The sequence below is a fragment of the Dermacentor andersoni genome, chromosome 4 (assembly GCF_023375885.2).
Source record: "Dermacentor andersoni chromosome 4, qqDerAnde1_hic_scaffold, whole genome shotgun sequence".
Taxonomy (NCBI): domain Eukaryota; kingdom Metazoa; phylum Arthropoda; class Arachnida; order Ixodida; family Ixodidae; genus Dermacentor; species Dermacentor andersoni.
Window position 1 is genome coordinate 6,462,366 of NC_092817.1, and position 25,643 is coordinate 6,488,008.

General features: G+C 48.1%; 1 protein-coding gene across 2 annotated transcripts in view; it reads left to right on the forward strand.

Annotated features, from left to right (window-relative positions):
* The window catches only part of LOC126535914 (sushi, von Willebrand factor type A, EGF and pentraxin domain-containing protein 1-like), a 230,935-nt gene that overhangs the window by 157,076 nt on the left and 48,216 nt on the right, over positions 1 to 25,643 (forward strand). The window contains exons 7-10 of one of the 2 annotated variants that reach the window (XM_050182766.3): positions 4,640 to 4,822; positions 9,587 to 9,769; positions 12,456 to 12,659; positions 23,367 to 23,621. In XM_050182766.3, the coding sequence (XP_050038723.3) occupies positions 4,640 to 4,822; positions 9,587 to 9,769; positions 12,456 to 12,659; positions 23,367 to 23,621 (825 nt within the window). The remainder of the gene's footprint in view (positions 1 to 4,639; positions 4,823 to 9,586; positions 9,770 to 12,455; positions 12,660 to 23,366; positions 23,622 to 25,643) is intronic. The other variant, XM_055073349.2, reaches the window with a different exon arrangement.

Genomic DNA, 25,643 nt, shown 5'->3' on the forward strand with positions numbered 1-25,643 from the left:
AATCGGCATAGCTTCGGCTTTCATCCAGCTGGCGGCGGCGACAGTAACGCGGTATGGGTCCCGTTTACCGCAGTAAAAGCAAGTCGGACGAGTTGGATGCCACTGAGGATACGAAGGTGCGGCATCCGCGTATGTGGGCCTCTGGAACGCTGCTGTTGCAACAAACGTTGTCGCGATCCTCATGGGTGCCAGCTCCTGCTTCACAATGTTGCGCGATTCGAACGTTGGGGAATGGGCAGAAGCAAGAGTGGATCACCTCTGTTGCTACTCCTGAAGTTCTTCGCGAATAATAGTGCGGATAAGAGCACGTAGGTTAGAAAGATGTGGCAGGTAAAGGTCGCTGTCATGGTGAAGACGGAGGGAATGAAGCTCGTCCAAGCGCTGGCACATCGATGTAATTTCTGAAACTGAGGTAGGATTGTGAACAGTTAAGGCGTTGAATGCGACGGAACCAATGCCTTTGAGAATGTGGGGAATGCGTTCTGCTTCCGTCATTCCAATGTTGGTGCTACGGCAGAGAGGTCTTCGCTGTACGAAGTATATGGCTCATGTGGAAATTGGACACGCGCAGCGAGCTTCTGTTTGGCGACTTCTGCACGACCAGCTAAAAACGCGAAGATTTCCCGTAGGCTGGTGGTAAAAGCTCACCAGTCGGCGATGTCAGTTTCGTGGTTAAAATACCACATCTTCGCAGCGCCGCTCCGATAGGGCACGACGTTAGTCAACTTCTGTGTGTCGGCCCACCCATTGGCTGAACTCTCGCGGTTGTAATTGTCGAGCCATTTGTCGACGTCGTCCCCGCGAAGACCTTTAAAGTCTGCTGGATCGCGTTGAGGGCCGGTAATGGTGCACGATGTCAGTGCAGCCGATGTTGTGGGTGTGGCTGCGTTAGGGGTCGTGATAGCGTGTGATATGATGCGCGCGATGTCGGACTTGTGTTGAGACGCTGTGTCGACGATTGCAACACAATCGCTGGGAGATACAAGCAAAAGCCCGGAAAAATAGAATAGCAGACAGGTGGCGGAAAGCTGAAGAGGGAGAAGGAAAAAAGAGAAGCAGCAGGCACGAGGCGTGAGAGCGTGCGCTGCGGGGGCCCGGAAGACTGGCGACAAGGAGGCGGTGCCGGTTCGTGGAGCGGGAAAAAGGAGAAGCGTTCCTAAGCAGAACCAGGAGGCGGTCCTGCCATTCCAAGGGGTCGGACTGTTCCGGTGATGTTCACGGACGACGGTCCACGGTCGAGCTCTGCCTGGTGGATGGAGCTGACTGACCGGTCACGCGAGAGGACCCGGGCCTGCCGCACGACCTAGGCCCCGCTGACCGTTGCTGGGCGCTACTCCTGCGCCCCGGCCTTACCAACACATCCCAAAGATCGCGGCTACGACCCATGCGCCAACCATTCCTAAGTGCCGATCCAGCACCCGGCCATACTGATGTCTCCCGGAGATCGCAGCTGGGACCCGTTCATCGACCGTGCTGGTCGCGACTACGAAGCGTCGCGTTGAGGCCAGCGTCGACAAGGAACCCGACGCTTCATCCACGACCGCATCCTCGGCGACGGCCCCGACATCTAGGCCGAGGCAATTTTTCTCGGTGAACCCGCGTTTATACGATCATTGTGACTCTGTCTTACCGCGTCGTTAATGGGCGAAGTAGTGAAACGTGCAGAGCAACTCTGTAGCTGTGATCGCACCCTGCTTGTTGATTCTTGCCAGCTATAACGACGTTTTATTCTGAGTGTTCCTGCATGTGCTGTAAATATAGCTTATTCAATCTTGTGCGGGTCCACTGAGAAGAGGTCGCATTCCGTCTGCAAACGGCTTTGTAGAATATTCGCACCAAGGTTGCCCTTGCGTGCACGATATCCTCCCAAGAAACTGACATTACGCTGTGCCAGCGGCCGACGTTTCCATAGGGGTGGCGCAGGCGGCCGGCGGAACGTGGCTCCAGGTATAGAAGAAGAACGTAGGAGCGTCGGGATCTTGACGTGCCTCGACCAGCTTTACAGACGACCGGGATAGGCAGCGCTAGCAGACCCGTTTATTGCGCACGCACTTTCCAGGCTCCCGCAGGAAGAACAGGAATAATGATGGCTGTATATACAAATGAGAACGATGAAGTACATTAAATGTCCTTACAATATCTCCTTCTTTTCTTCTTTTACTATGCAGGACAAGGCATTCTACTCTTTCACCGGTTCCTAAGTCAATAAAATTTGGGTGTTACGTCTTCCTATTCTGAGACGAACATTGTCTATGTCGTACCTTGCAAGTTACGTATGACTGTTTCTGTGGCGTAGCTGACCATGATGTGTATACAGAATTTCGTAGTTGGATTTATCCTGAATGATATCGAATGCTAAGCACCATTAACTGTCTCCGTGATTCGGGTCTTGTTCAGAACGCAACGCATGCCGTATTTTGCCAAAGGAATCGGTGATGTCTCTGACGCATTGCCGCTACGGCTCTAACATTTCCTGTAACGGCCTACACGCACTCTCTTGTTGTGTACATGTGCCTATTGTGTACGTGTGCGTACGTGCGTGCATGCGCGTGTGTGTATGTCTGTGTGTGTTGGCGTGCGGGTGTGCATGTATGTGTATGTGCGTATTTACATGCGTGTGTTGGGTGCGAGCGTGCTTACGCGTAGATGTATTACATTTGCGCGCGCGCATGTGTGTGTGTGTGTGTGTGTGTGTGTGTGTGTGTGTGTGTGTGTGTGTGTGTGTGTGTGTGTGTGTGTGTGTGTGTGTGCGCGTGTGTGTGTGTGTGTGTGCGGGGGGGGGGGGGGGCGCGCTGGCTTGTGGGCCTGTATTTGCGAGCGTGTGTGCGTGCGTGCGTGCGTGTTTGTGTACCCTCTTCAGAGTTGATTAAAACTGTCCATCGAGTTCTTCATTAAATGTGACTTACAAGCGCGGCGTACCGGGGCGTGCTGCGAGGGCAGCTTCGTTTTACTGGACTTGAAATTCTGAGTGCCACATTTCTAACAACCGACAAGGCAGCACGTAATGTTGTTAAGAAATGTGAACCCAAAATGCTATGTTATGATGAACACACGGGAACTAGTCAAGGACAGTTTCTTCACTTCTATACTCCACGTCAACGTCAAGTCGGTTAACTGCAGCCTCGAAAAAAACGCTTCTTCAAACGAACAGTCGCTGCCTCAGTTACGAGCTGAAAGCAGCGTTGGTGACTCGCTCGGAAGCCCGAAGTTGCGGCGAGTCTCAGTGAGCCGCTCAAGGCGCGCACTTCATTCGAATCTCCGTCCGGTCGTCGGTGTCATTATAAGCGCAGCGACGCACTTCCGAGCAGCGCTGTCAGTCGCAAGATGAGTAACGCGGTCTACGCAGGACAGCGCTTCCCGGCAGGACGAGGCATGACGGGCCCTGAAACGACTGCGAAAGCGGCGCGCGCGCGAGCGGATCTTGCGGCGAGGGCTTGTTTTGCTGCAGTCGGGGTGGACCGTGCCTTTGAGGGACCAACGATAACTCATCGAGAGGCGCTGCTCCTGGTTGCCTCATCGCGCGACGCCTGTTTTGCATGGCCCCACGCAACACTTCGCGTCGCCTTTCTTCGCTACTCAGACGAGGTGGGCCGTACGCGCATTGGCACGCGGCCCGACTGAACCGCGAGGCCAGGCTGCAGCCAAGACAACAGAAGCAAGCGCAACGCGTGCGCCGCTGGCGAGGCCTTGGCGGACCGAGGCATATTTGGCGCTCGCAAATGGGCCGCCCGAGAGCGGCTATGCGCGGCCCGCTGCTCGCCCCGGCCTTTGTGGTGCGATGCGGAGTGGTGGCTCCAGCCCATCCTAGAAATCACAACGCTGGCGCCGGATGAACGCAGCGGCCAACGCTGCAAACGGACATCAGCCGACGCTTCGTATGTCCATTCTAGAGAGTACAGAGCACTGCTGGAAATACATAAGTTTTCCAAGGTTCGTTTGTGCTCGTCATGCACAACACAAAAAACTGATCATGGGGGCTTAATCTTAAGCGAGGACTTGGCGTGGGATGCTTAAAGTTTTCAGCAAGAAGGATAGCGCTTGTGTTGATCGCGAGAGAATCGGAAGTATCTAGATCGCGTAGAGTGTTTCTTACGGTTTCTTTTTTATGGAAATGAAGACAATTATAAGTGACCTTCTTTACATAGTGTACGGGGCCAGAACCTTTTTGGACGCCGTAATATTTGTGCAGCTAAGGGTCGAATATTTTTTTAGTCGCAACCTTATGAAGCGAACAGATAATGAAGCCAAGGCAAGCATAGGGGAAAATATCTGTAGTTTTCTTTTCAAATTGAAATGTAGAAATGAGAAATTAAAACGAATGAAAGTGAAAAAATAAAATGCTTTCCGCCGGTGAAAGCCAAACCCACAACCTTCACATTATAATGCGAAGGTTGTGGGTTTGGCTCCCACCGGCGGCAATTTGTTTCTTCGTCCACTTTCGTTTCGGTTTAATTTACCATTTGTACATTTCAATTAAAAAAGACTGCAAGTACCGTCCTCTAAGCTTCCCTCATTATCTGTTGGCTTCGTAAGGTTGCGACTGCGTAGGCGAGAAAGCACTCCTCGTCATACGCCGACAATCCGCGTCACCATCCAAGCCGCACGGTTGTATGTGATCCAGTCATTTGCTCTTCTTCAGCCATCACGTGCCCGCCGCTGCAAGCGCCGGAACACGGCCGGGTTGTGGCATGCGACACCAAGTACGAAGGCGAGTGCCTGCTCCAGTGTGACTCCCAGCACGAGATGGCCGAAGGAGGTGATACCGCAACTCGCTACTGCGAAGCCGACGGCAACTGGAGCGGGGAGACGAGCGTGTGCAAAGGTGCGGTCGCCCATAGCGCAAAGGCTGAACGGAACAACCAATGTCCATTGGTTGCAGATAAGCATACTGGGTATTTCTGCGAAGACTGGCGAAAAAAAATTTCTTTAAGATGGCCTGTCCCAGATACCCCACTTGAAGTCCATGGGCTGCATTGCATGAGAAATCTAAATGCATAATCCACAAATTACTAAAGTTCACTGATTAATTTTAGCTAATTACCTTACAGCACATATTGCACTTTACAAATTGTAACCGGCGAGACTGCAAAGGATATCCATTTGGCAGTAATTCCGTGAATGACACCATTTTCGAGATATGCGCCATTAAACTTGAGGTAAAAAAACATTGTCGTTCCACTTAGTTTTTTTAGCACAACGCTGTTTTATGCATTGAAGAACGAAAGTGACTGGACCGCCAACGTATTTCTCCGCAAAGTTCGGTAATTATTGTCTCCAAACTGCTGTGTCATCCTGAGAATTCGTTCCAAGCGGATCCGACTTGGGAACTCCCCAAACTACAACTTGTAAAGTGCATAATCAGCCCTGATTTATTTAGCCAAAACGCAATTAGTAAGTTTTACTAATTAGTCAATTATGCAATTCGGTTTTTGGTGCAAGTAATGTCCGCCTCAATAAGTAATGCAACTCAAAGACTAGAATTGTTCCATCTCCTTCAGGGGATCTTCATGATTTTTGGCAATCTACGTAGAAATACGCAAGATATAAATACACACCACGAGGTAAAATCCTGCATGCGGTAAAATACAGAAACAAACAAAGATGGAGAAACACACTATTATGCCTAAAAATTGCAACACGCGATGAAAAATGGTGACTCATGGCAATCTAATACATCTATATTTATCTTTTTCTCTCAGAATGCGCTTCTCTTAGTTTTTTGATGAACTGATCGTTGCGCTCTTTTAATACTGATTCCTCACTGAATTTAGGGCATTTGTAAGCGTTTTCAAGAATCAGAAGGTGCCGTTAAGGGTAGCCGATATATCCCACCGGGCGGAGAACGCTAGGTGCCCCCATGTTATCTCCCTGGCAAATAATGACAAAGTTCAAAGCGGATTTGTTTCGGTTATGTGACGATAAACGGCCTATTCGACTTGACATGCCGAGTTCCTAATACGAAAGCCCAGCGAGTACACAGAACCAACGTGCAGCAGGAGTCAGCATTTTTTTAGAAAACACGTCGACTATCTTGAGCAGCCCATCTGCTTGATGTTGTCTGTATACAAGGACAGTGCCTCTATGCATTACTTCATCCACATTTACACTGTTTTCGTTCTTCATTTCTTGGTGACCGTTCCCACAAGCAAAAAAAATGTATGCCGACATACAGCCTACTATGTGTACCCTCCTTCTTGAGAAATCTAGGAGCGATATTTGCACAGTCAGGTCCAAACGTCTGGAAACCACGGCATCAGCACGAAAGTAGCAATTACTTTTGATACAACCTTGCAACGTGGACTTATGCTGCTGAAATGCATCGAACAGGCGCATGTAAGCTTCACTGCTTTTAGCCTGCGCGCCGAGGCTGCGCAGAAGAAAGTTGGGAAGTTCGCAGCATCTGCCAATTCGACGCACTACGACGACCCGGCTAGTGTGCCAAGTGGATGTCCCACATAACTTGAGCCAAGAATTTAAATATGAAAGGCGCGTCGGAAGCGAATTGAACCGCACGCATACTATTCGCAGTATGCTATAGTAACTCAGATAGCTTTTTGTTCTCCCCTTAACTCCTTTAATCAATTAAGTTTGATTACCCAACTGTTTAATTATAGGCTAAGGACCCTAAGTATGATGCCCAGATTTATAGAGCACCTTCAGAAACCACCGGTCGAGTTGTTTCCTTTGCGATACGTGTCACGTAGTCCTTTCTGGCGGTTCGGAAAGAAAGCCCGCGAAATATGAAAAATGCCACGTGACGGAACGCTTGCGCAGTGGTATCGTGCTGTTCTCACGCGTGCGTTCGGTCGACAACGTCGGCTGCCGTCGGATGACAGCGAAAATGCATGCTGCTGGCCGAGCGCTGCCGATGAGATAAAGAACGCCCTGCCGCTTCCTCGTCGCCAGTCACGATGCAGCTGACCTTGTTCTCCCAATGCACGCTTGAGAGCCGCACAATGCCACTGCGCAAGCGCTCTGTCACGTGGCTTTTTTCATATCTCGCTGGCTTTCTTTGCGACCCTAAAAAAAAAAGGACTACGTGAGACGTATCTCAAAGGAAACAACTCGTTCGTCGGTTTCTGAAGGTGCTCTACAAATCTGCGTATCATACTTGGGGTCCTCAGCCAATAATTAAAAGGTTGGGCAATTAAACTTAATTAATTAGTGAATTATGGGAAAAACAAAGTTATCTGAGTTACTATAGGCTACTGCAAATAGTATGCCTTCGGTTCAATTCGCCTCCGACGCGCCTTTCATTTTTTCATTATTGGCTCAAGTTATATGGGACACCCAGTATACTTGGCCACCATTTTATTATTTTCGTATTCTTCGAAAGATCCTTCCATCTTTCTGAGTAAACGCCGTGAACGATATAGCACCGGTTACTAATGAGCTTAGAATCAGAGGGCCAAGCTGTACATCCGGTTGATTAGTTGGGGTGTGAATGGAAAATAATACTGGTGCGAAAGACACGCAGATAACGAGGATATAAACAAACAACGAATTGCCGTTTGAGATGCCGTAACCGCGACATGATTATGACGCACGCCGTTATGTGGGACTCCGGATTCAATGTGACCAGCTGGCGTTCTTGGACATGCACCCAACGCACGGCACACGAGCGTTTTCTCACATCGCGTCAGCATCAAAATGCGGCCGGAATCAAACAAGTGACCTCGAGCTCAGCAGCGCCAACGCCATTGACATAAGCGAACAGGGGTCACTGGCAGCTACTTTTTATTATTCGGCCACGTACGAAGACACCAGACCTATCCCTGTTGCTGACGTCTGCGTGTATTTTGCAACAGTATTGTTTATTTGTTTCTTCTTTTTTACAACGGGTTGCTAGGTTAAGCTGTCCGCCTTGCGTACAAAAGAGCAAAGTCTTGATTCAGAATATGTCGCACCTACTGTCACTGGTCCTAGTAACTGAGGGCACTATGAGCCGCTGACATTCTTTCTTTCTGATACTATCATGTGCAAAGTTTATACAAAGTAGAAGTGAAACGAATTAGACAATACGTTTGTCTTGAGAAAGCCTTGTCCCCAAGCCAATCAGGACGAACCTTTTCAACCGTACTACTGGCAGACGCAGCGGACCTTAGATTGTGAAAGTTTGCGTGTATGTTTGGTGCACTTGCATGTACCAGAAGCGGAAAGCAAGAGACATCACTAATTGTGGTGCGCGCGTGCGTGTGTGTGTGCGTGTACGTTTGCGTAAAAACATATTAGTAGTTTTGTTACATTTCTGTCGGTCTGTTTAGTGACAATGTTTTTGCATTTGGCTACAATCGAGATCCTTTGACGACTGACTGAACAATTTCGGCGACGCACTTGAGTTATGTCGAAGTCATGAAGCTTGCTTCAAGGACTGCTTTTTCATCGCACTTCCTTATTGAACTGATGCGAGTAGGCGACAGAAACTGGCTGCACAGCGCGTGGACTCATTGATCTAAAGTAACCGCGCTGTGCCCTCACGGAGGAGAGATATAAAGAATAAATATAACGGAGGACAGGTACACTGGCTATACAGCGACAGGTCTAGAAGGCTACTTCGGGTGATGCGGGGAGGAAATATGAAAGATGGTGCTCGGATGCCATCTGCAGTGGTTAAGTGAGCCGAAAGACCTCGAATTGGTCTTACGAAATTCACATTTTTGTTCGTGTTCTTTCATTCTTTACAAAGCTCATTCTACCGGGTCTTAGCTCTGCTTTTGCTGCAGTTTATCTAAACAAGTTCGGTTGGTGGACGTCACCAGGCGTAGCAGTAGATGTGGTTACCGTTTGTAATAAACGTTATAATGGGGCATAGAACCCAACAGATGAATAATACTACACGTCAACTGTAGAAAGGTAGGCATCAATATGCACAGCTTCCGTTTCTCACGGCTTTCGTATCAATTAATATTACACGGAGCCTTCAATTGGAGCAAGAGGCATCACCGTAGCACTTGACCGCAACAATTGTCACGTCATTGTCATTTGCTGTTATTGCAACTTGAACTAACGCGTGCCAGAAAACTTAGTTCTCCCATGAACGTCACTATATATAATAGCTACAGGGTTAACCTTAACCGGGCATCGTTGTACTAAGAAAATCAGCTTACCCGCGTTCTTTTAGCCGGCCGTGCGGTATTTTGAAGCTTACAGCTTGAATGTAAAGACATAATTTTATTTGTCATCATCCGTAGTCTTGCAAACATAACAGTAAAGTTAAAGCTATGTGCACCCTGCTGGAAAATTTACTGCGCATTCCTCACTGCACAGACACTGAACGAACGTGAGAGGTTTCGGTAGATGCGTTGCGTCATGTAAGCTTACTTTATAGTGCTCCAAACTGCTTACGCTGTTAAAAATCACTCGACTGTTCGAGCAACAACTTTACCGACATTGCGGGAGAATTCAGCGAAAGCTTATCGTCTTCTTTGTCTCTCTTTAGCAACATGATCCAAAAAGAGTTGTCAACACTGGTCACCACGATGTTTTCAGGGGAGATTGGGCTGAGTGCTTATTTTTTTGTATCAGCTTAGATTGCATGTAATGACCAGCCACTGTGGCAGGTAACCCAACTGGCTCGTCGTTGCAGCGAAAACGTGTGAGAAGCCGCAGGACCTGGACAACGGCTATGTTCAAGGCTGCGACAGCGCATGGAAGGTGAACGACAGCTGCACGTTCCGCTGCAACCGCGGGTACGAGCTCATCGGCGGCGGCGCCACCAGGACGTGCCTCGAGTGGAAAGTGTGGTCCGGCGAGGAGCCGCGCTGCGAACGTAAGAAGCCGTACCGGGGTAGGCGGGTGGCGCCGTTTCATCCCCGTAAATTCGAAGGGGTTTCCCGGTATGCCCCTCTGCCTATGTCCCTGACCGTTAACGGCAGAAGTAGGCATTATTGGAACCCGTATTCACAAAACATTCTTACGCTGTTTATCGGAGCACGTGTAAGCATGCACTTCTTCTACAGTGACTGATATATATGCAAGAGATAACAGATACCTACCCCTTTGCTTAGCAATGTGTCTTTGGCATTCGGGATTTAAAGGGATTCAAGTAATTTTTTTTTGCGGGATGTCAAATATAATTTGCTGGTCAGGAGGAAAAATATTAAGATTGGTCACGCATGTAGCAGCATCAGGGTCACTGCACACAGCTCAATATGCAATTTCAGCCGCAATTTCTCTACAAACGCTGTCACCTTATCATCATCATCAGCCCATTTTATGTCCACTGCATGACGAAGGCCTCTCGCTGCGATCTCCAATTACCCCTGTCCTGCGCCAACCAATTCCAACTAGCACCCGCAAATTTCCTAATTTCATGGCACCACCTAGTCTCCTGCCTTCCTCTACTGCGCTTCCCTTCTCTTGGTACCCATTCTGTAGCCCTAATGGTCCAACGGTTATCTAGCCTGCGCATTACATGACCTGCCTAGCGCCATTTTTTTCTCTTAATGTCAATTAGAATATCCGCTATACCCATTTCCTCTCTGATCCAAACCGCTCTCTTTCTGTCTCTCAAGGCTATGCCTCGCATTCTTCGTTCCATCGCTCTTTAGGTGGTCCTTAACTTGTTCTCGAGCTTCTTTGTTAGTCTCCAGGTCTCTGCCCCATATGTCAGCTCCGCCAAATGCACTAATTATACACCTTCCTTTTCAATGATAATCGTAAGCTTCTATTCAGGAGCTCACAATGTCTGCCGTATGCGATCCAACTCAGCTTTATTCTTCTATGAATTTCCTTCTCATCATCAGGGTTCCCTGTGATTAATTTACCTAAGTAAACATACTCCTTCACAGACTCTAGAGGCTGACTGGCGATCCTGAACTCTTGTTACCTTGCCCGGCTATTAATGATTATCATTGTCTTCTGCACATTAATCTTCAACCCCACTCTTACACTCCCTCTGCTAAGGTCCTCAATCATTTGTTGTAACTCGTCTGCATTCTTGCTGAACAGAACAATGTCGTCGGCAAACCGAAGGTTGCTGAAATATTCACCGTCGATCCCTACTCCCAAGCCTTCCTAGTTTAATAGCTTGAATACTTCTTCCAAGGATGCAGTGGATAGCATTGGAGAGCTTGTGCCTCCTTGTCTGACCCCTTTCTTTATAGGTGTCTTCCTGCTTTTCTTGTGTAGAATTAATGTAGCCGTGGAACATCTCTAGATATTTTCCAAGGCATTTACGTAAGCGTTCTGTACTCCCTGATTACGTAATGCCTCTATGACTGCTGGTATCTCTACTGAATCAAATGCATTTTCCTAATCTATGAAAGCCATATAGAGAGGCTTATTGTACTCTGCGGATTTCTCGATAACCTGATTAATGGCATAGATGTCATCCATTGTAGAGTATCCCTTCCTGAAGCCAGCCTGTTCTCTTGGCTGACTAAAGTCTAGTGTTGCCCTTATTCTATTGGATACTATTTTGGTAAATATTTTATATAATGCTGGGAGTAAGCTAATGGGCCTATAATTTTTCAATTCTTTAATCTCCCTTTTTGTGGATTAGTACAATGTTTGCATTCTTCCCGTTTTATGGGGCCCTTGCAGTCGATAGACACTTCATATAAAGAGCCGCCAGTTTTACAAGCATTATGTCTCCTCCATCTTTGATTAAATTGACTGTTATTCCATCTTCTCCTGCCGCTCTGCCTCGTTTCATATCTTGCAAGACCCTTCTGACTTCATCGCTAGTTATAGGAGGAGTTTCTGTATCATGTTCATTACTATGTCTAGTAAAGGTATCCTGACTGCTCTGGGCACTGTGCAGGCCAGCATAGAATTCTGCCGCTTCTTTTACTATATCTTCGAAATTGCTGATGGTATTACCCTGCTCATCTTTCAGTGCATATATCTTGGTTTGTCCTATACCAAGTTTCTTTCTCACTGATTTCAGGCTGCGTCCACTTTTTACGGCTTCTTCAGTATTTCTCACGTTATAGTTTCAAATATCACTTATTTTCGCCTTGTTCGTCAGTTTTGAGAGTAGCGCGAATTCTATCTTATCTCTTGAGTTGGACACTTTCATTATTTGTCGTTTCTTTATCAGGTCCTTTGTTATTTGGGAGAGCTTGCTTACTGGTTGCCTTGGTGCCTTGCCTCCCACTTCAAATGCTGCCTCTGAAGGCAGCCTAGTTACTGTTTCAGTAATTATCTTGATGCCATCTTCATCTCTCTGTTCTCTCTGTTCTTCATCTCGCTGTTCATCTCTCTGTATATCCGTTTGCATCCCTTTGCATCCCTTTGCAATAGAGCCCCGTAGTGTCGCTTCGTATACTGCGTGCTATTCTGGCCAATATCAGAAATTTCTGAACGTGAAAGCAAGCCTCAGCATGCGTATAACAGTGGCGACCGTTTTAGAATCTGCAGTCTTCTGCTGCTACGATAATTTGGTGACGAATATATAACAGGGCCTGCGGCGGTGCGCGCCCGTGGACAGTGCGTTTTCTGTCTCCGCGCAGTGGTCTCATGCCCGCCGCCTCCCTTCGTGCCAAATACGCAAGACGTCGGCTACTACAGGCAGGCAAAGGTCTACCGATTCGGTGATGTTTTCGCACCCAAGTGCCGCAAGGGATTCGCCTTCCGAGGTCCACGCCTTCTGCACTGCGACGACCGAGGCCAGTGGAACAGTGGCGGCGAGGACTTCTCCAAAATGGCATGTGTTGGTGAGTGTCGACACCGAACGCCCGCCCTCGATCGTGGCCTCCGAGAAGAAGCGCGCCAATGCGATCCTGGAGGCCACGTTCTGACATAACAGCTTAGCTCCGTTAGCGCAAGATGACGCGTCATACATTCCTGGACTACTATTCGGAGCATACACAGTACCCTATCCTTCGCTATCGCGTACCGCGATGCATATCGCTCAAGAACAGTGTCTGTGCCGTATTGTGCACGAAAATCTAGCACCAAGTCGGCGGCTCAGCCCACTGCGCACCAAAAGAGGGGCGCACTAAGCTTAACTCAGTACACGCCTTGACACCTGTTCAACGAGTAGATGCATCAGTGTCCGCGGTCGTGATCAGAACAGATTTTAGCACGCGCTATGTACTTGCCGATGTCGCTATGGCAGGGCCACAGTCCTGATCGTAGACCCAGTGGGCTATTCATTTAATTCAAATTTTAGCGCATGTGCTTGTTCTCTAGCTTTGTTTATTCTTGGTCATAACTTCGCGTGGAACACGGATGTTGGCTCGGCTACATACCAACAGTGAAAATACACGGGCAAATTTAAGCCGGCTCTCTCCGTCAGCGCGAATCTTTATACAGGGCGGTTCAGCTAAATTGGGCCAAACAAAAAAATCCACGTGTGAGTTACGAGAATGAAACCAACTTGATATTGTTAGCTGCCCTCTTTAGCAATTCAATGTATTTTACTTGAAGCTTGGTTAATTAACGAAAAACAATTCCCCAGCTCTTAAAGCCTTGATATAAACGCAAGATCTTGAATGTACAAGTAGTAGAGACTATTGAGAAATGTCCAAATAAACTTTGTCCGCGATGATAGCTGCAGTGGTTTTAATTTTCATGGGCTACAATGAATGCGCGCGATATCTGAAAAAGAAAGAATACCACGTGACTACGCGTTTGCGCGCAGCGACATTAGTGCACACAAGCATTCTACCAACGAATGATTGACGCTGCACGCATACTTAACGTACTTAAATCACTTCAGTACGTCTCACAGAAACGTTTCCATCCTATAGAAGACGCTGCGTCATACTTACTAGAGCGCGCGGAAAACGAGCACTAGAAATTGCCGCCTAGCGTATACCTTGTATACAACACGGAGCGTTCACCCAAATCGGCATGTAGTAAGTAAGTAAGTAAAGTAAGTAAGTAAGTAAATAAGTAAGTAAGTAAGTAAGTTTGTTCCTAATCCCTTTTAACTGAGGGCAGGCATTTTAAGTGCCACAGGAAAATAATTTTTTTTTGCCGTCTCTCACAGTTCACTCTGTTTTTTTTTTGTTGTTGTTGTTGGTGGTGGTGGTGATGCACTGTAGAGTTTCATCACATTTTCGCAGAACTATCTATGAGCACCCCCCACTTCGTTCACAGTTCCTCAGACAACGCCGGGCCCAGACGAGCCAAGCCAGGTTTCCGTCGCCAACTGAATGGCATGATGGCGCATGGGTGGCGTCTCGTAGCCTGCAGCAAACGCTTTGGGTACCGTCGCATGGGTACATCAGGCTGGGCTCCACACGGGTCTTGAGGAAGGATTGGCGACGGCCCCACCAAGTGTTGTGTGGCTCCGCTCTGCACTCTGCGCAGTCGTCGTCTGTGCTTCGGTGTCCAAGAGGTGGTGTGCCGGTGTGTGCGGTTGGCAAAGGTGTGTGTTGGGCGTTAACCCACCTGTCTGCTTTCGGTTTGTCTGCAGAGCTGTTCCCACCGCAGCAATAGGTTCTTCGTTGACTGAATCCGATCGATTTGTGACTCATAGATTTGACCGGACAGGCCCCCCCAAGAGTTCAGTCAAACTTGGCGGTGTTCGGGATTTGTCATGCAGGCATGGGCAGACCTGCAACACGTGGGCAACTGTTTCTTCAGGGGCATTGCCTAATCGGCACGAAGGGTCCGAGTCGAACAGTTCATGTCGTCGTTGATGAGTGGCCAAAGATCCTGTGCGAGCTTGGAAGAGTAGTGCGCTCGGTCTGTCCCCCCTGTATTATGGTTTACTGCCAGGTTTCAGATTATGTTTCGCATAGCACGATAGACTGTTTTTTTTTTTTTTTTTGCAGTCGCTGTGCGCCAGATGTCTGTGCTTGTCTGTGTTATCCATTTGTTCGCTTGTTTACTCCATTCGCTGTTACTTTTCGTTTCTTGGAACTTTGGGTTTGGGCCGAATTTTGTCCCGCTAGAGGAGAGTCGTTGCATCCAGAGGGTCTTTATGCCCTTATACCGCAGGTGTAAGTATATTCAGCGGCTGTAATTGGCTTCGGGCATAAATGTCAACCTACCCATGCATTGTAATTTTGACCTTGCTTCTGGAATTTCAAACTGTGACCAGCCAATTTCACCAGTTATTGCGGCATTGGCTGTGAAGATGTTTCATCTCAGCAGCCATCGTCCAAGTTCGTTCTGGTGCTGGTTTAGGCATTTTATTGTCTGTGTCGAGTATGTTACTGTGTCAGTTGTTGCTGGGACTGCGAGTGTTTTCCACTGTGTGCGACCGACTGAATAAGGATTGTACGAGTGTCGGGATAGGTGCCACACTCGACCTTTTAGACGGTTCGATTTTTTTATTATCGAATCAGTCTGTTTTTCGAGGTAGTCTTTTTTGTCTGATATTTCAATTCCAAGATACTTATAAGTTGCTGCCTTTGTTAAAGAGTTTCCTTCTAGCGCTAATGTCAAACCTTCAGCTTTTATGTTAAGCTCATCCATTGCGATTTTTCTGCGTTGAACTTGAGGTAGTCCTCAGCCGCAACTCGGGAGCAGATATCTAGGAGGTCCTGTAGGTCTGCTGCCTACTCTGCCGGAAGCACAATATCGTCAGCGAATGCCAAGCGTAAGATTTTTGTGTACACCTCATGGTGGTCTGTTGTTATTGTGGAGAGACTCACTCCAGGTCCCTCGTCGTTTAGTGCTTTCAAAAGGTTGTTTATATAGATACTAAATAAGGTCAGTGATAGAGGACATCCCTGATTAATCCGGCCTTTAGTTTCACTTTCCGAGATTTTAGACCGTGGACTTCATATACTGCTGTGTATTCTTCATAAAGTACCTTCAGTAATTCAATAAATTTCTTGTCTAATTTCATGATTTCAAGCTTTTCCCATAATTTAGAATGTAGTACAGAGTCGTAGGCTTTTGCTATATCTAGGAAGGCCAGATAGAGTTGAAATCTTTCCTTGTGCCTCACCTCGATTATTTGGGTAAGAGTGAAAATGTGATCACTTGTTCGTCTTTTGGAACGGAAGTCATTTTGTGATTCACTTTGTAGTTTGTTTTTTCGCAATAGTTTTGTAGTCTACGATATTGAGTTGTACTAAAGAGATCTAAAATGTTGCTGAGTACCGCTATTGAACGATGGCATTGATGTAATTTTCTGCTTTCCCTTTGCCATTGTGAATGAGTCGTGCTCGGGTTTCTTTCCAGGCTTCAGGTATATCTTGTGTCGGAAGGTTGTCATTGAAACAGTTGAATAGTGTTTCTCTTGCTTTTGCTTGGAGAGCCTTGAGAAACTCATTTGGAATGTCATCTAGGCCTGATGCTTTCTGGTTCTTTAAGTCTCCGAGGCGTCGTTTTAATTCTGCCATAGAGATCGCCCAGGATAGTCTCACTGTGAGGTGGTGCATTGTAACGTTTCATTGTGTTATTTGTGGGTTGGTGCAGTGGTGTCGCGTAGTTTGATTGTATGGTCTCAAAGTGGTGTGTTATGTATTGTTATGGCTTCTTTTATGTTAAGAGGACGTCCCTCACCTGTTAGGAAGGCAACATCTTTGTGTAGGTCCTCCCGTGGTTCCAGGGTCCGTATATAGGCCCAGAACTTCTGGCTGTAGTGTCTTCGCTGCTTTGTTACATGTGCATCTTGCTGTCTAAATGTTTTGTCTATTTTTGTTGCGACCATAGCTTTCACTCGTTCTTTTTGCTTCAGGTATTCTTCCCAGATGACATCTTTTAAGGTAGTGTTCTCTTCAGGCATATGGCGGTGCTGTCTAGAGATTGTCTTTCGTTTCTGTATCTCAGTTTTCAGCTCCTTGTCGAACCATGGTGATATCCTAGACCATTTGTTTCCAGTTGTTTTTCCAATGCTTTTATGAGCTTTTGATATACACTTTTCTGTGAATTCTTTATTATTCAGTGGTCCATCTACTGATAGCTCTAAATCTCTTGCAAATGTTTCAAAGCGCTTGTCTTCTCTCACTTTCCAGTGTGCTTTGGTGGGCTTTGTCGCAGCGTTCTCTTGAGGTTGAATCCATTTTAAGCGTATTGTAATTCTATTATTGTCGCTTCCACAGTTGTTATACTTCTCTTCATCTGATGGCATCTGCATGTGTTGCTGTGTTGTCTCGTCATTGTACAGAACATAGTCAATAACAGATTTGCTTGAATTTCGTGACCATGTGTATGTTCCGTTGCAGGTAGGGTCCAGGTTGGCTATGTGTAGGTTGCAAATTTCAACCAGCTTGCGTAGGCCAGCTGAATTTTTTTCGTAGCCATCTAGCTCTGTTATATGGCAGTTGAAGTCTCCTATAAAGAGGAATGGCTCATTCTTGTGGGTTTGTTCTATATCTTTTTTGATGCAGTCATAAATATTTTCATTCCATGTTTGTTCTCTGAGCTGGTAGCTATGTATAGGACACATATGTTGAGTGGGCATTTATCAATTTTCACTGTGCTCCACATATGTTCTTGGCAGTGGCTCTTTGTTACTAGTGCGTTTCAGCTTTTTGGGATGACACCAACTCAACCTCCTCGTTTATCGCCTCTTCTCCTATTTTGGCCAATCCAGCTGAGTCCTGTATCTAGGAGTAGTTGTTCATCGTCTCTGAGGTGAGTCTCTATAATTGCATATACGCGATGTCTTCCTCTTCTATCTACCCACAGATGGCGCCACCACCTAGGCGATATGGTGGCGCCTATGTCTATAGGCGTATAATACTCCCGCGGAGGCATATTGGGGGCGAGGACTTACGGAGTCGCCGTCTGTCGGAAGCGCCTTTCTTGCGTAGCAAGAGGGATCATACGGTGCGCTCCTCATACGTTAGGCTTACGGTGCTTAATAAAAACACCACGCGGCAGCCCTCCTGTACATTTCTGTAATTACTCTCGAAACGAGGGAACTTTACTACTGTCGAAATAATAATCTTGGGCACACTGATTCTTCTAGGATGCGTCTGCCGGCCCTTGTGGTCGACAGCCGCACGACCTGTGCCTTCGTCTGTGCTTCCATGATTTCTGATAGCGAATTGTAGATCCCTAACCGATCGAGCCGCTCCGTGCTTGTAGTTATCGGAAGAACTAGCACCCTTTTGATGCTTTTGCGCATCAGTGTCTCTATCTTGGCTGCGTCCCTCTAGATCCATTTTAGCGCCGAGGCTACGTTTTTACGTGACTCTTGAAAAAGGCGTGGCAAAATCTGATGAGATTGCTCTCGCTGAGCCCTCCCTTGCGGTTGGTCACCCTGAGGATCAGCCGGAGCATGTTCTCCGTTTTGGACGCGAGTTTCATGACTGTGTGTTACCGCCTTTAGCCTCAATTAACAGCCCCAGGATTCTTATAGGGTCCACTCTGCGGATCGGCTGGCCGTCGCTCGTGTGTAATTTGATCGGTATTTGATCGATCGGCCTGAAACTCCTTATGCCTTTTTTCGAGGGCCTGTACAGCAACAGTTCCGATTTGCAGGGTGACAGGCGGAGTCCCGTATTCTTCAGGTACTCTTCCGTTGCGTCCAGCGCCTCTTGGAGAGCCCGTTCGACTTCTGCGTCGGACCCTCCCGGGCACCACACCGTAATGTCGTCTGCGTAAAGGGCGTGATTGACGTTGATCACTCTTGTCAGCCGGTCCGAGAGCCCTTTTCATTGCTAGATTGAATAACAGTGGGGAGAGCACCGCCCCTTATGGGGTGCCACTCGCGCCCAGCGTCTACCAATCGGACGTGGCCTGTCCTATTTTGATCGTGCCCTTTCTTTCTCTGAGGAAGGACCCTATGTCAGAGGGGAATTTCTGGCCGAGCTCCATCACCGAGATTGTTTCCATTAGAAATCTGTGCTTGACCGTGTCGAAAGCTTTCGATAAGCCCAGGCCCAGTATGCCCCTGGTGTCTCTGGTCATCATCACCATCATCATCATCATCATCATCAGCAGCAGCAGCAGCAGCAGCAGCAGCAGCACCAGCAGCAGCCTGGTTAGGCCCACTGCAGGGAAAAGGCCTCTCCCATACTTCTCGAACTGCCCCGGTCATGTACTAATTGTGGCCATGTTGTCCCTACACACTTCTTAATCTCATCCGCCCACCTAACTTTGTGCCGCCCCCTGCTACGCTTCCCTTGTCGCGGTCCGTAACCCTTAATGACCATCGGTTATCTTCCCTCCTCATTACTTGTCCTGCCCACGCCCATTTCTTTTTCTTGATTTTAACTAAGATGTCATTAACTCGCGTTTCTTCCCTCACCCAATCTGCTCTTTTCTTATCCCTTAACGTTACACCCATCATCCTTCTTTCCATAGCTCGTTGCGTCGTCCTCAATTTTAGTAGAACACTTTTCGTAAGCCTCCAGGTTTCTGCCCCCTACGTGAGTACTTTTCTCTTGAGAGATAATGGCAACCTGCTGTTCAAGATCTGAGAATGCCTTCCAAACGCACCCCAGCCCATTCTTATTCTTCAGAATATTTCAGTCTCATGATTCGGGTACGCAGTCACTACCTGTCCTAAGTAGATGTATTCCCTTACCACTTCCAGTGCCTCGCTACCTATCGTAAACTGCTGTTCTCTTCCCAGGCTGTTCAACATTACTTCAGTTTCCTGCAGATTAATTTTTAGACCCACCCTTCTGCGTTGCCGCTCCATGTCAGTGAGCGTGCATTGCAATTGGTCTCCTGAGTTACTAAGCAAGGCAATATCATCAGCGAATCGCAAGTTACTAAGGTATTCTCCATTAAATCTTATCGCCAGTTCTTTCAAATCCAGGTCTCTGAATACCTCCTGTAAACATGCTGACAAGGAAATTTATTCACCCGTAGGCACGCTTACAACTGGGGTATGAACGAAAAGTACAATATAAAGTACATCACATGTAATACATCATATTGATGTAAACAAAACAGATTAACAAATGAAATAATAGATGGTGTCTACTTGACACTGGCTTTGCCACACACAACAACAACAACAACAAAACTCATTACCGCATCCACGCAAAAGCATTATTGTCAGCCTCGATGCTGTGAAGAGCATTGGAGATATCGTATCTTCCTGCCTGACGCCTTGCTTTATTGGGATCTGGTTGCTTTCTTTATGGAGGACTACGGTCGCTGTGGAGCCGCTATAGATATCTTTCAGTATTTTTACATACGGCTCGTCTACACCCTGATTCCGTAATACCTCCTTGACTGCTGAGGTTTCGACTGAATCAAACGCTTTCTTATAATCAACGAAAGCTGTATATAAGGGTTGTTTATATTCCGCACATTTCTCTATCTCCTGATTAATAGTGTGAATATGGTGTGTTGTTCAGTAGCCTTTACGGAATCCTGCCTGGTCCTTTGGTTGACAGAAGTATAAGGTGTTCCGGATTCTATTTGCGATTGCCTTAGTAAATACTTTGCAGGCAACGGGCAGTAAGGTCTATCATTTTTCAAGTCTTTGGCGTCCCCTTTCTTATAGATTAAGATTATGTTAGCGTTCTTCCAACATTCCGGTACGCTCGACGTCATGAGGCATTGCGTATACAGGGTGGCCAGTTTTACTGGAACAATCTGCCCACCATCCTTCAACAAATCGGTTGTTACCTGATCCTCCCCAGCTGCTTTCCCTCTTTGCATACCTCCCAAGGCTTTCTTTACTTCTTGCGGTGTTACTTGTGAGTTTTCAAATTTCTCTAGACTATTCTCTCTTCCATTATCGTCGTGGGTGCCACTGGTATTGTACAAATCTATATAGAACTCCTCAGCCACTTGAACTATCTCATCTATATTAGTAATGATATCGTCGGCGTTGTCTCTTAACGCATATATCTGATTCTTGCCTATTCCTAGTTTCTTCATCACTGCTTTTAGGCTTCCTCCGTTCCTGAGAGCATGTTCAATTTTATCCATATTATACTTCCGTATGTCAGCTGTCTCACACTTGTTGATTAACTTCGAAAGTTCTGCCAGTTCCATTCCAGCTGTAGGGCTAGAGGCTTTCATACATTGGCGTTACTTGATCAGATCTTTCATCTCCTGCGATAGCTTAGTGGTATCCTGTATAGCAGAGTTGTCACCGACTTCTATTGAACACTCCTTAATGATCTCCATAGGATTGTGGTTCATTGCTTCAACACTAAGGTCCTCTTCCTGAGTAAAAGCCGAATATATGTTCTGTAGCTTGATCCATAATTCCTCTATTTTCCCTCTTACCGCTAACTCATTGATCGGCTTCTTATGTACCAGTTTCTTCCGTTCCCTCCTCAAGTCTAGGCTAATTCGAGTTCTTACCATCCTATGGTCACTTCAGCGCACCTTGCCGAGCACGTCCACATCTTGTGTGTTGCCAGGGTTAGCGCAGAGTATGATGTCTATTTCATTTCTAGTCTCGCCATTCGGGCTCCTCCACGTCCAGTTTTGGCTATCCCGCTTGCGGAAGAAGGTATTCATTATCCGCATATTATTCCGTTCTGCAAACTCTACTGATAACTCTCCCCTGCTATTCCTACAACTTATGCCATATTCCCCCACTGACTTGTCTCCAGCCTGCTTCTTCTCCACCCTGGCATTGAGGTCGCGCATCAGTATAGTGTATGTTGTTTTTACTTTACCCATCGCCGATTCCACGCCTTCATAGAAGCTTTCGACTTCCTGCATCTAGGGGCGTAGGCCTGTACCACCTTTAATTTGTAACTCTTATCAAGTTTCACAAAAAGACCTGCCACCCTCTCGTTAATGCTATAGAATTCCTGTATGTTACCAGCTATACCATTATTAATTAGGAATCCGACTCCTTGTTCTCGTCTTTCCGCTAAGCCCCGGTAGCACTGGATGTGCCCGCTTTTAAGCACTGTATATGCTTCACTTGTCCTCCTGACCTAACTGAGCCCTATTCTATCCCATTTAATGCCCGCTTATTCCTCCAATAGCACTGCTAGACTGTCCTCACTAGAGAACGTTCTAGCATTAAACGTTGTCAGGTTCAGATTCCAATGGCGGCCTGTCCGGATACGCAGATTCTTACCATCCTCTGCTGTGTCACAGGTCTGAACGACGCCGTGTTCAATTGCTTCGCAGCTGCTGGAGACTGAGAGCCGGGGTTAGATTGCTGTATTCATATAAGAGGTTGTGACCAAGTACTGCACTAGGGTGGCCAATCCTGCTCTGGTGAGGGCGTGCGTTACCGGTTCTGGTCACGGGGATCAGGCCGCACTCCAGGCCTGCTTATGCAATTTTATCAACACGCGGATTTTTTTTAATCTGGTGTTAAATTGCGTGGCGCTGGGATTCGAACCATGGCACTCTTGCACGCGAGGCGGATGCTCTATCTCTACGCCACCGCTGCACCTGGTCTGTGGTCATGCCGTCAATTATATGCTTCTTCAGTAGTAACATTACGTCCTGTGTGGAGAGGCCTGGTCTGAAGCCCACCATGTTATGTGGGAGCAGGCCCTCTCTCTCTATGTGCCGCGATGCTCGGTTATGTATGGCATGTTCCGCTCCCTTGTCCATAGGCGAGGTTAGCCATATTGGTCGCATGTTCTCCGCCGCAAGTGGTTTACCGGGTTTCGATATTAGTATGAGCGAGGCCTCTTTGCAGACCTCTTGCACTCGTCCCGTTTCCCACGCAGGCATAAATGCAGAGGCAGAGTGCAACGCACGCAAGGTCGCGCTCAGCGCGGTGGTCAGGGGCACTTTCAAGGTAGACATGACATGAGGGATCACGTGGACACAGCGGCCGCGTCGGCTGCTTCGGAAGCGCCGAAGCGAGCTGAACATGAAAGTTTAAAGTCGCACCTGCGCCGCGGTTCTGATTAAGTGGGGAGGCTTTGCCGCCTTGGGTGTCTGCTTTACAACATTAGAAAGTACTATAATAGGTAGTGGCTGCCTTTAGAGGCGTGCAGCATGGGAGGCTACTGCACGGTGCCGCAGTGCCGGACGTACGCAACGGAGCCCGATGACAGCCTTATTCACACGTAGCAGCAGGACAAGGAGCTGCGTGAAGCTTGGCTAGCGAAAGTTAGAACCTGCAGACAGCCATCGGCTACATCGGCAGTAAGCACAGACGCGAGAAACATTTCTGCTACGGCGCCGGGACTACGATGTTCGGTGAGTAGCAGAAAACGCGCACTGAGACGCTCGCCCGCGCCCACTGCCCGGCTAATCTCACGATAGTTTGGTCTATGAACTTGTTGCTGCTAGACACTGGCAAATTCACTGGAACGGAAAGGGAGCGTAAGATCTTACCGCGACGCACATCAAGAAAGGCATATGGCATATGGTCATGTTTGTGTTATGAATTCATGCACTGGATTACGAAAAAGAAGCAGAGGGAAGTCGTACGCTGAGTAGACCGATAAACATAAAGTGCGACGCAACTTGAGAAATAGTATTGAAATGTATAAGCGGTTGTATAATGAGAGCATTCAGCCGTTTTATGTCTACTTGAATGAAAAAATTGGAGTTCGCTCCGATCCATGACCTAACACGTGGTCTACGAGGCAATTGAACACGTTGTGTTCCAGACGTAGAGAAACCCAAGATCTCATGCCCCAAAGACATCGTCGTGGCAGCGGAACCACGGAGGGATTCCGCCAAGGTTTCGTGGGCACAACCGCGGTACAGCGACAATGACGGCGCCGACAAACTGGTGCTGCAACAGGTGCCCGCCGACTACGTGTCGCCCCACCGGTTCCCCTTGGGCGAGCATCGCATCGCCTTCAGGGTGGTCGACCGGGCACGGCTAGAGGCCAACTGCACCTTCACCATCACCATACACGGTAAGCGCGCCGTACTGGGACTGCGACAAGCTTAGTTTACCGGAAGGGGTCACTGTTCACTCGGCATTGATGAGTGGTGTTCTCCGGCAGCGCTGCAGAGGTCGGATAAGGCAGTAACCAACCTTTATTACGGCACCAGATATGGATAACGAAGCCTGACTGCATGCCAGATTATACTTGCAATGCGTCCTATCTTGTACAACGTTGTAGCGCCGCCGGGACACCCTGAGAAGTCCAGCCGAAAATGCCGTAAGCAAGAAGGGACGTCGCAGTTTCGCCCGAAAGGCGAAGCATCGATGGCGATACCAAATTAGTAGACAGCTATACGAAGTAAGGATAGTAGTTTTATCGGTTGTGTAAACTTGTAAACATTCGCTTACTAACTAAATTAACAACCACGGTGTCACCCGCGCATAAGTATACATGAATGAACACATCTCACTCGATGACCGCGGACACTCGCTGTAAGAACGCTGGCGTGGGGAAGCGCGGCAGCAGCAATGAGCGAATTGACATTCGTGCTGCGTCTCGCTTCAGCGCGAATTAAGCGTCAAAAGCACAGCGTATAAGAAGCCACCCACACTGTACACATCGTAGATCTCTTTGAAGATGAGGCCCGCGCGACCGCGTACTTCGTCCGCATTGCAGATCGCTTTCGAGATAAGGCACTGCTACAATCTGCCAGCGGGGGCAGCGTCCTTCGAGCCACTCCTGCTTTTCTGCGTAGATTCAGCTTTGTGAAGCTAACAATACGTCTCACCGGACATACCAGCGGCGACACCACGGTGAGACACGTTTGACGACTGCGCGGTTGACGGATGCCACTCTGCCGCCGAGACCGACGGTGGAACCAAGAAACTCCAAAAAAAAGTAGTTCTACGCCGCCTCCTTACAGCCGCTGCTAGCCGCCAAAGCCGATCGGCAGACACACCAGCTAAATGCTGGGCCAAGCCAGGAGTCAAGACACGCCAATTGAGTCAAGCTTGAATTCTCCCGTATACGAGCGTCCCCTCCTTTCTCTGGGCCAAAGGGATATAGGCAGGACACGGGGATTTAGGCAGACTTTTTCGGCTCCTCAGGGGTGCTTCGATTCAGTCTCGCTGGACTGTTGAGAGGCAACGTTATCTATTCCTCATGCAGATATTGGAAGTAAACCCAGTACTCTTCGTTCGCGATGACAATCTGTTCCTCTCTTCAACAACGTCCTCGGTGTGGATGAGGTGGATGACGGCTTGGGCCAGTTACCCCTTTTTAGACGCCCGACCCCAACTCTTACATCACCCGCGCTGCCGGGCCGAATATAGGAGCCACCGAAGTAGAACGGCCCTATCCTCTTCCCGGTGCCTCGCGTGCGACGGAAGACGGCGCGCTTCCTCCCCGCTTTCCTGCTTTGAGCGCACGAGATTGAGCCGCAATCGTCAGCTGACCCTCGCAAGCTTTCGCTCGCGCACACTGCATACGGCGAGCGGCGACGATGTTGTCGCGCTTGGATTTTATACGGAACATCACGGCGGCGGCATAAATGCACCTGGCTGTCCTTATAATTGCTATCGCAATAAAAAGTCACAGTTTCGCCAGACAGGCGAAGCGATGATTGCGATAGCCGATTATTAGACAGCTATACCAAGTGAGATTGGTCGTTTTGTATCAGCTGCATGAATTGCTCTAAACATTCTCTTAGAAACTAAATCAACACGCCCGCTGTCACGCGCGATCAGCCAAACACCAACACATCTCACTCGATTATATATACCCCAGACACTCCCTGTCAGAAACCTGGCGTGATGAAGAGTGGCAGCAGCGGCGAGCGAATTCTAGTTTGCGCTACCTCTCGCTTCAACGCGAAGTAGGCGCCCGACAATATGGCCGTCTCACGTCGGCTAGCCTTCGAGGCCTGCGTAGATCGCCTCCAAGATAGGACGTGCAAGGCCGCACGCAGCCACCGCAGCGGGAGTAGAAGATGAGACTGACCTGCCCGTGCCCCCCGCCTACTGCAGTGCGCACATGTAAAGGGGCTTTACG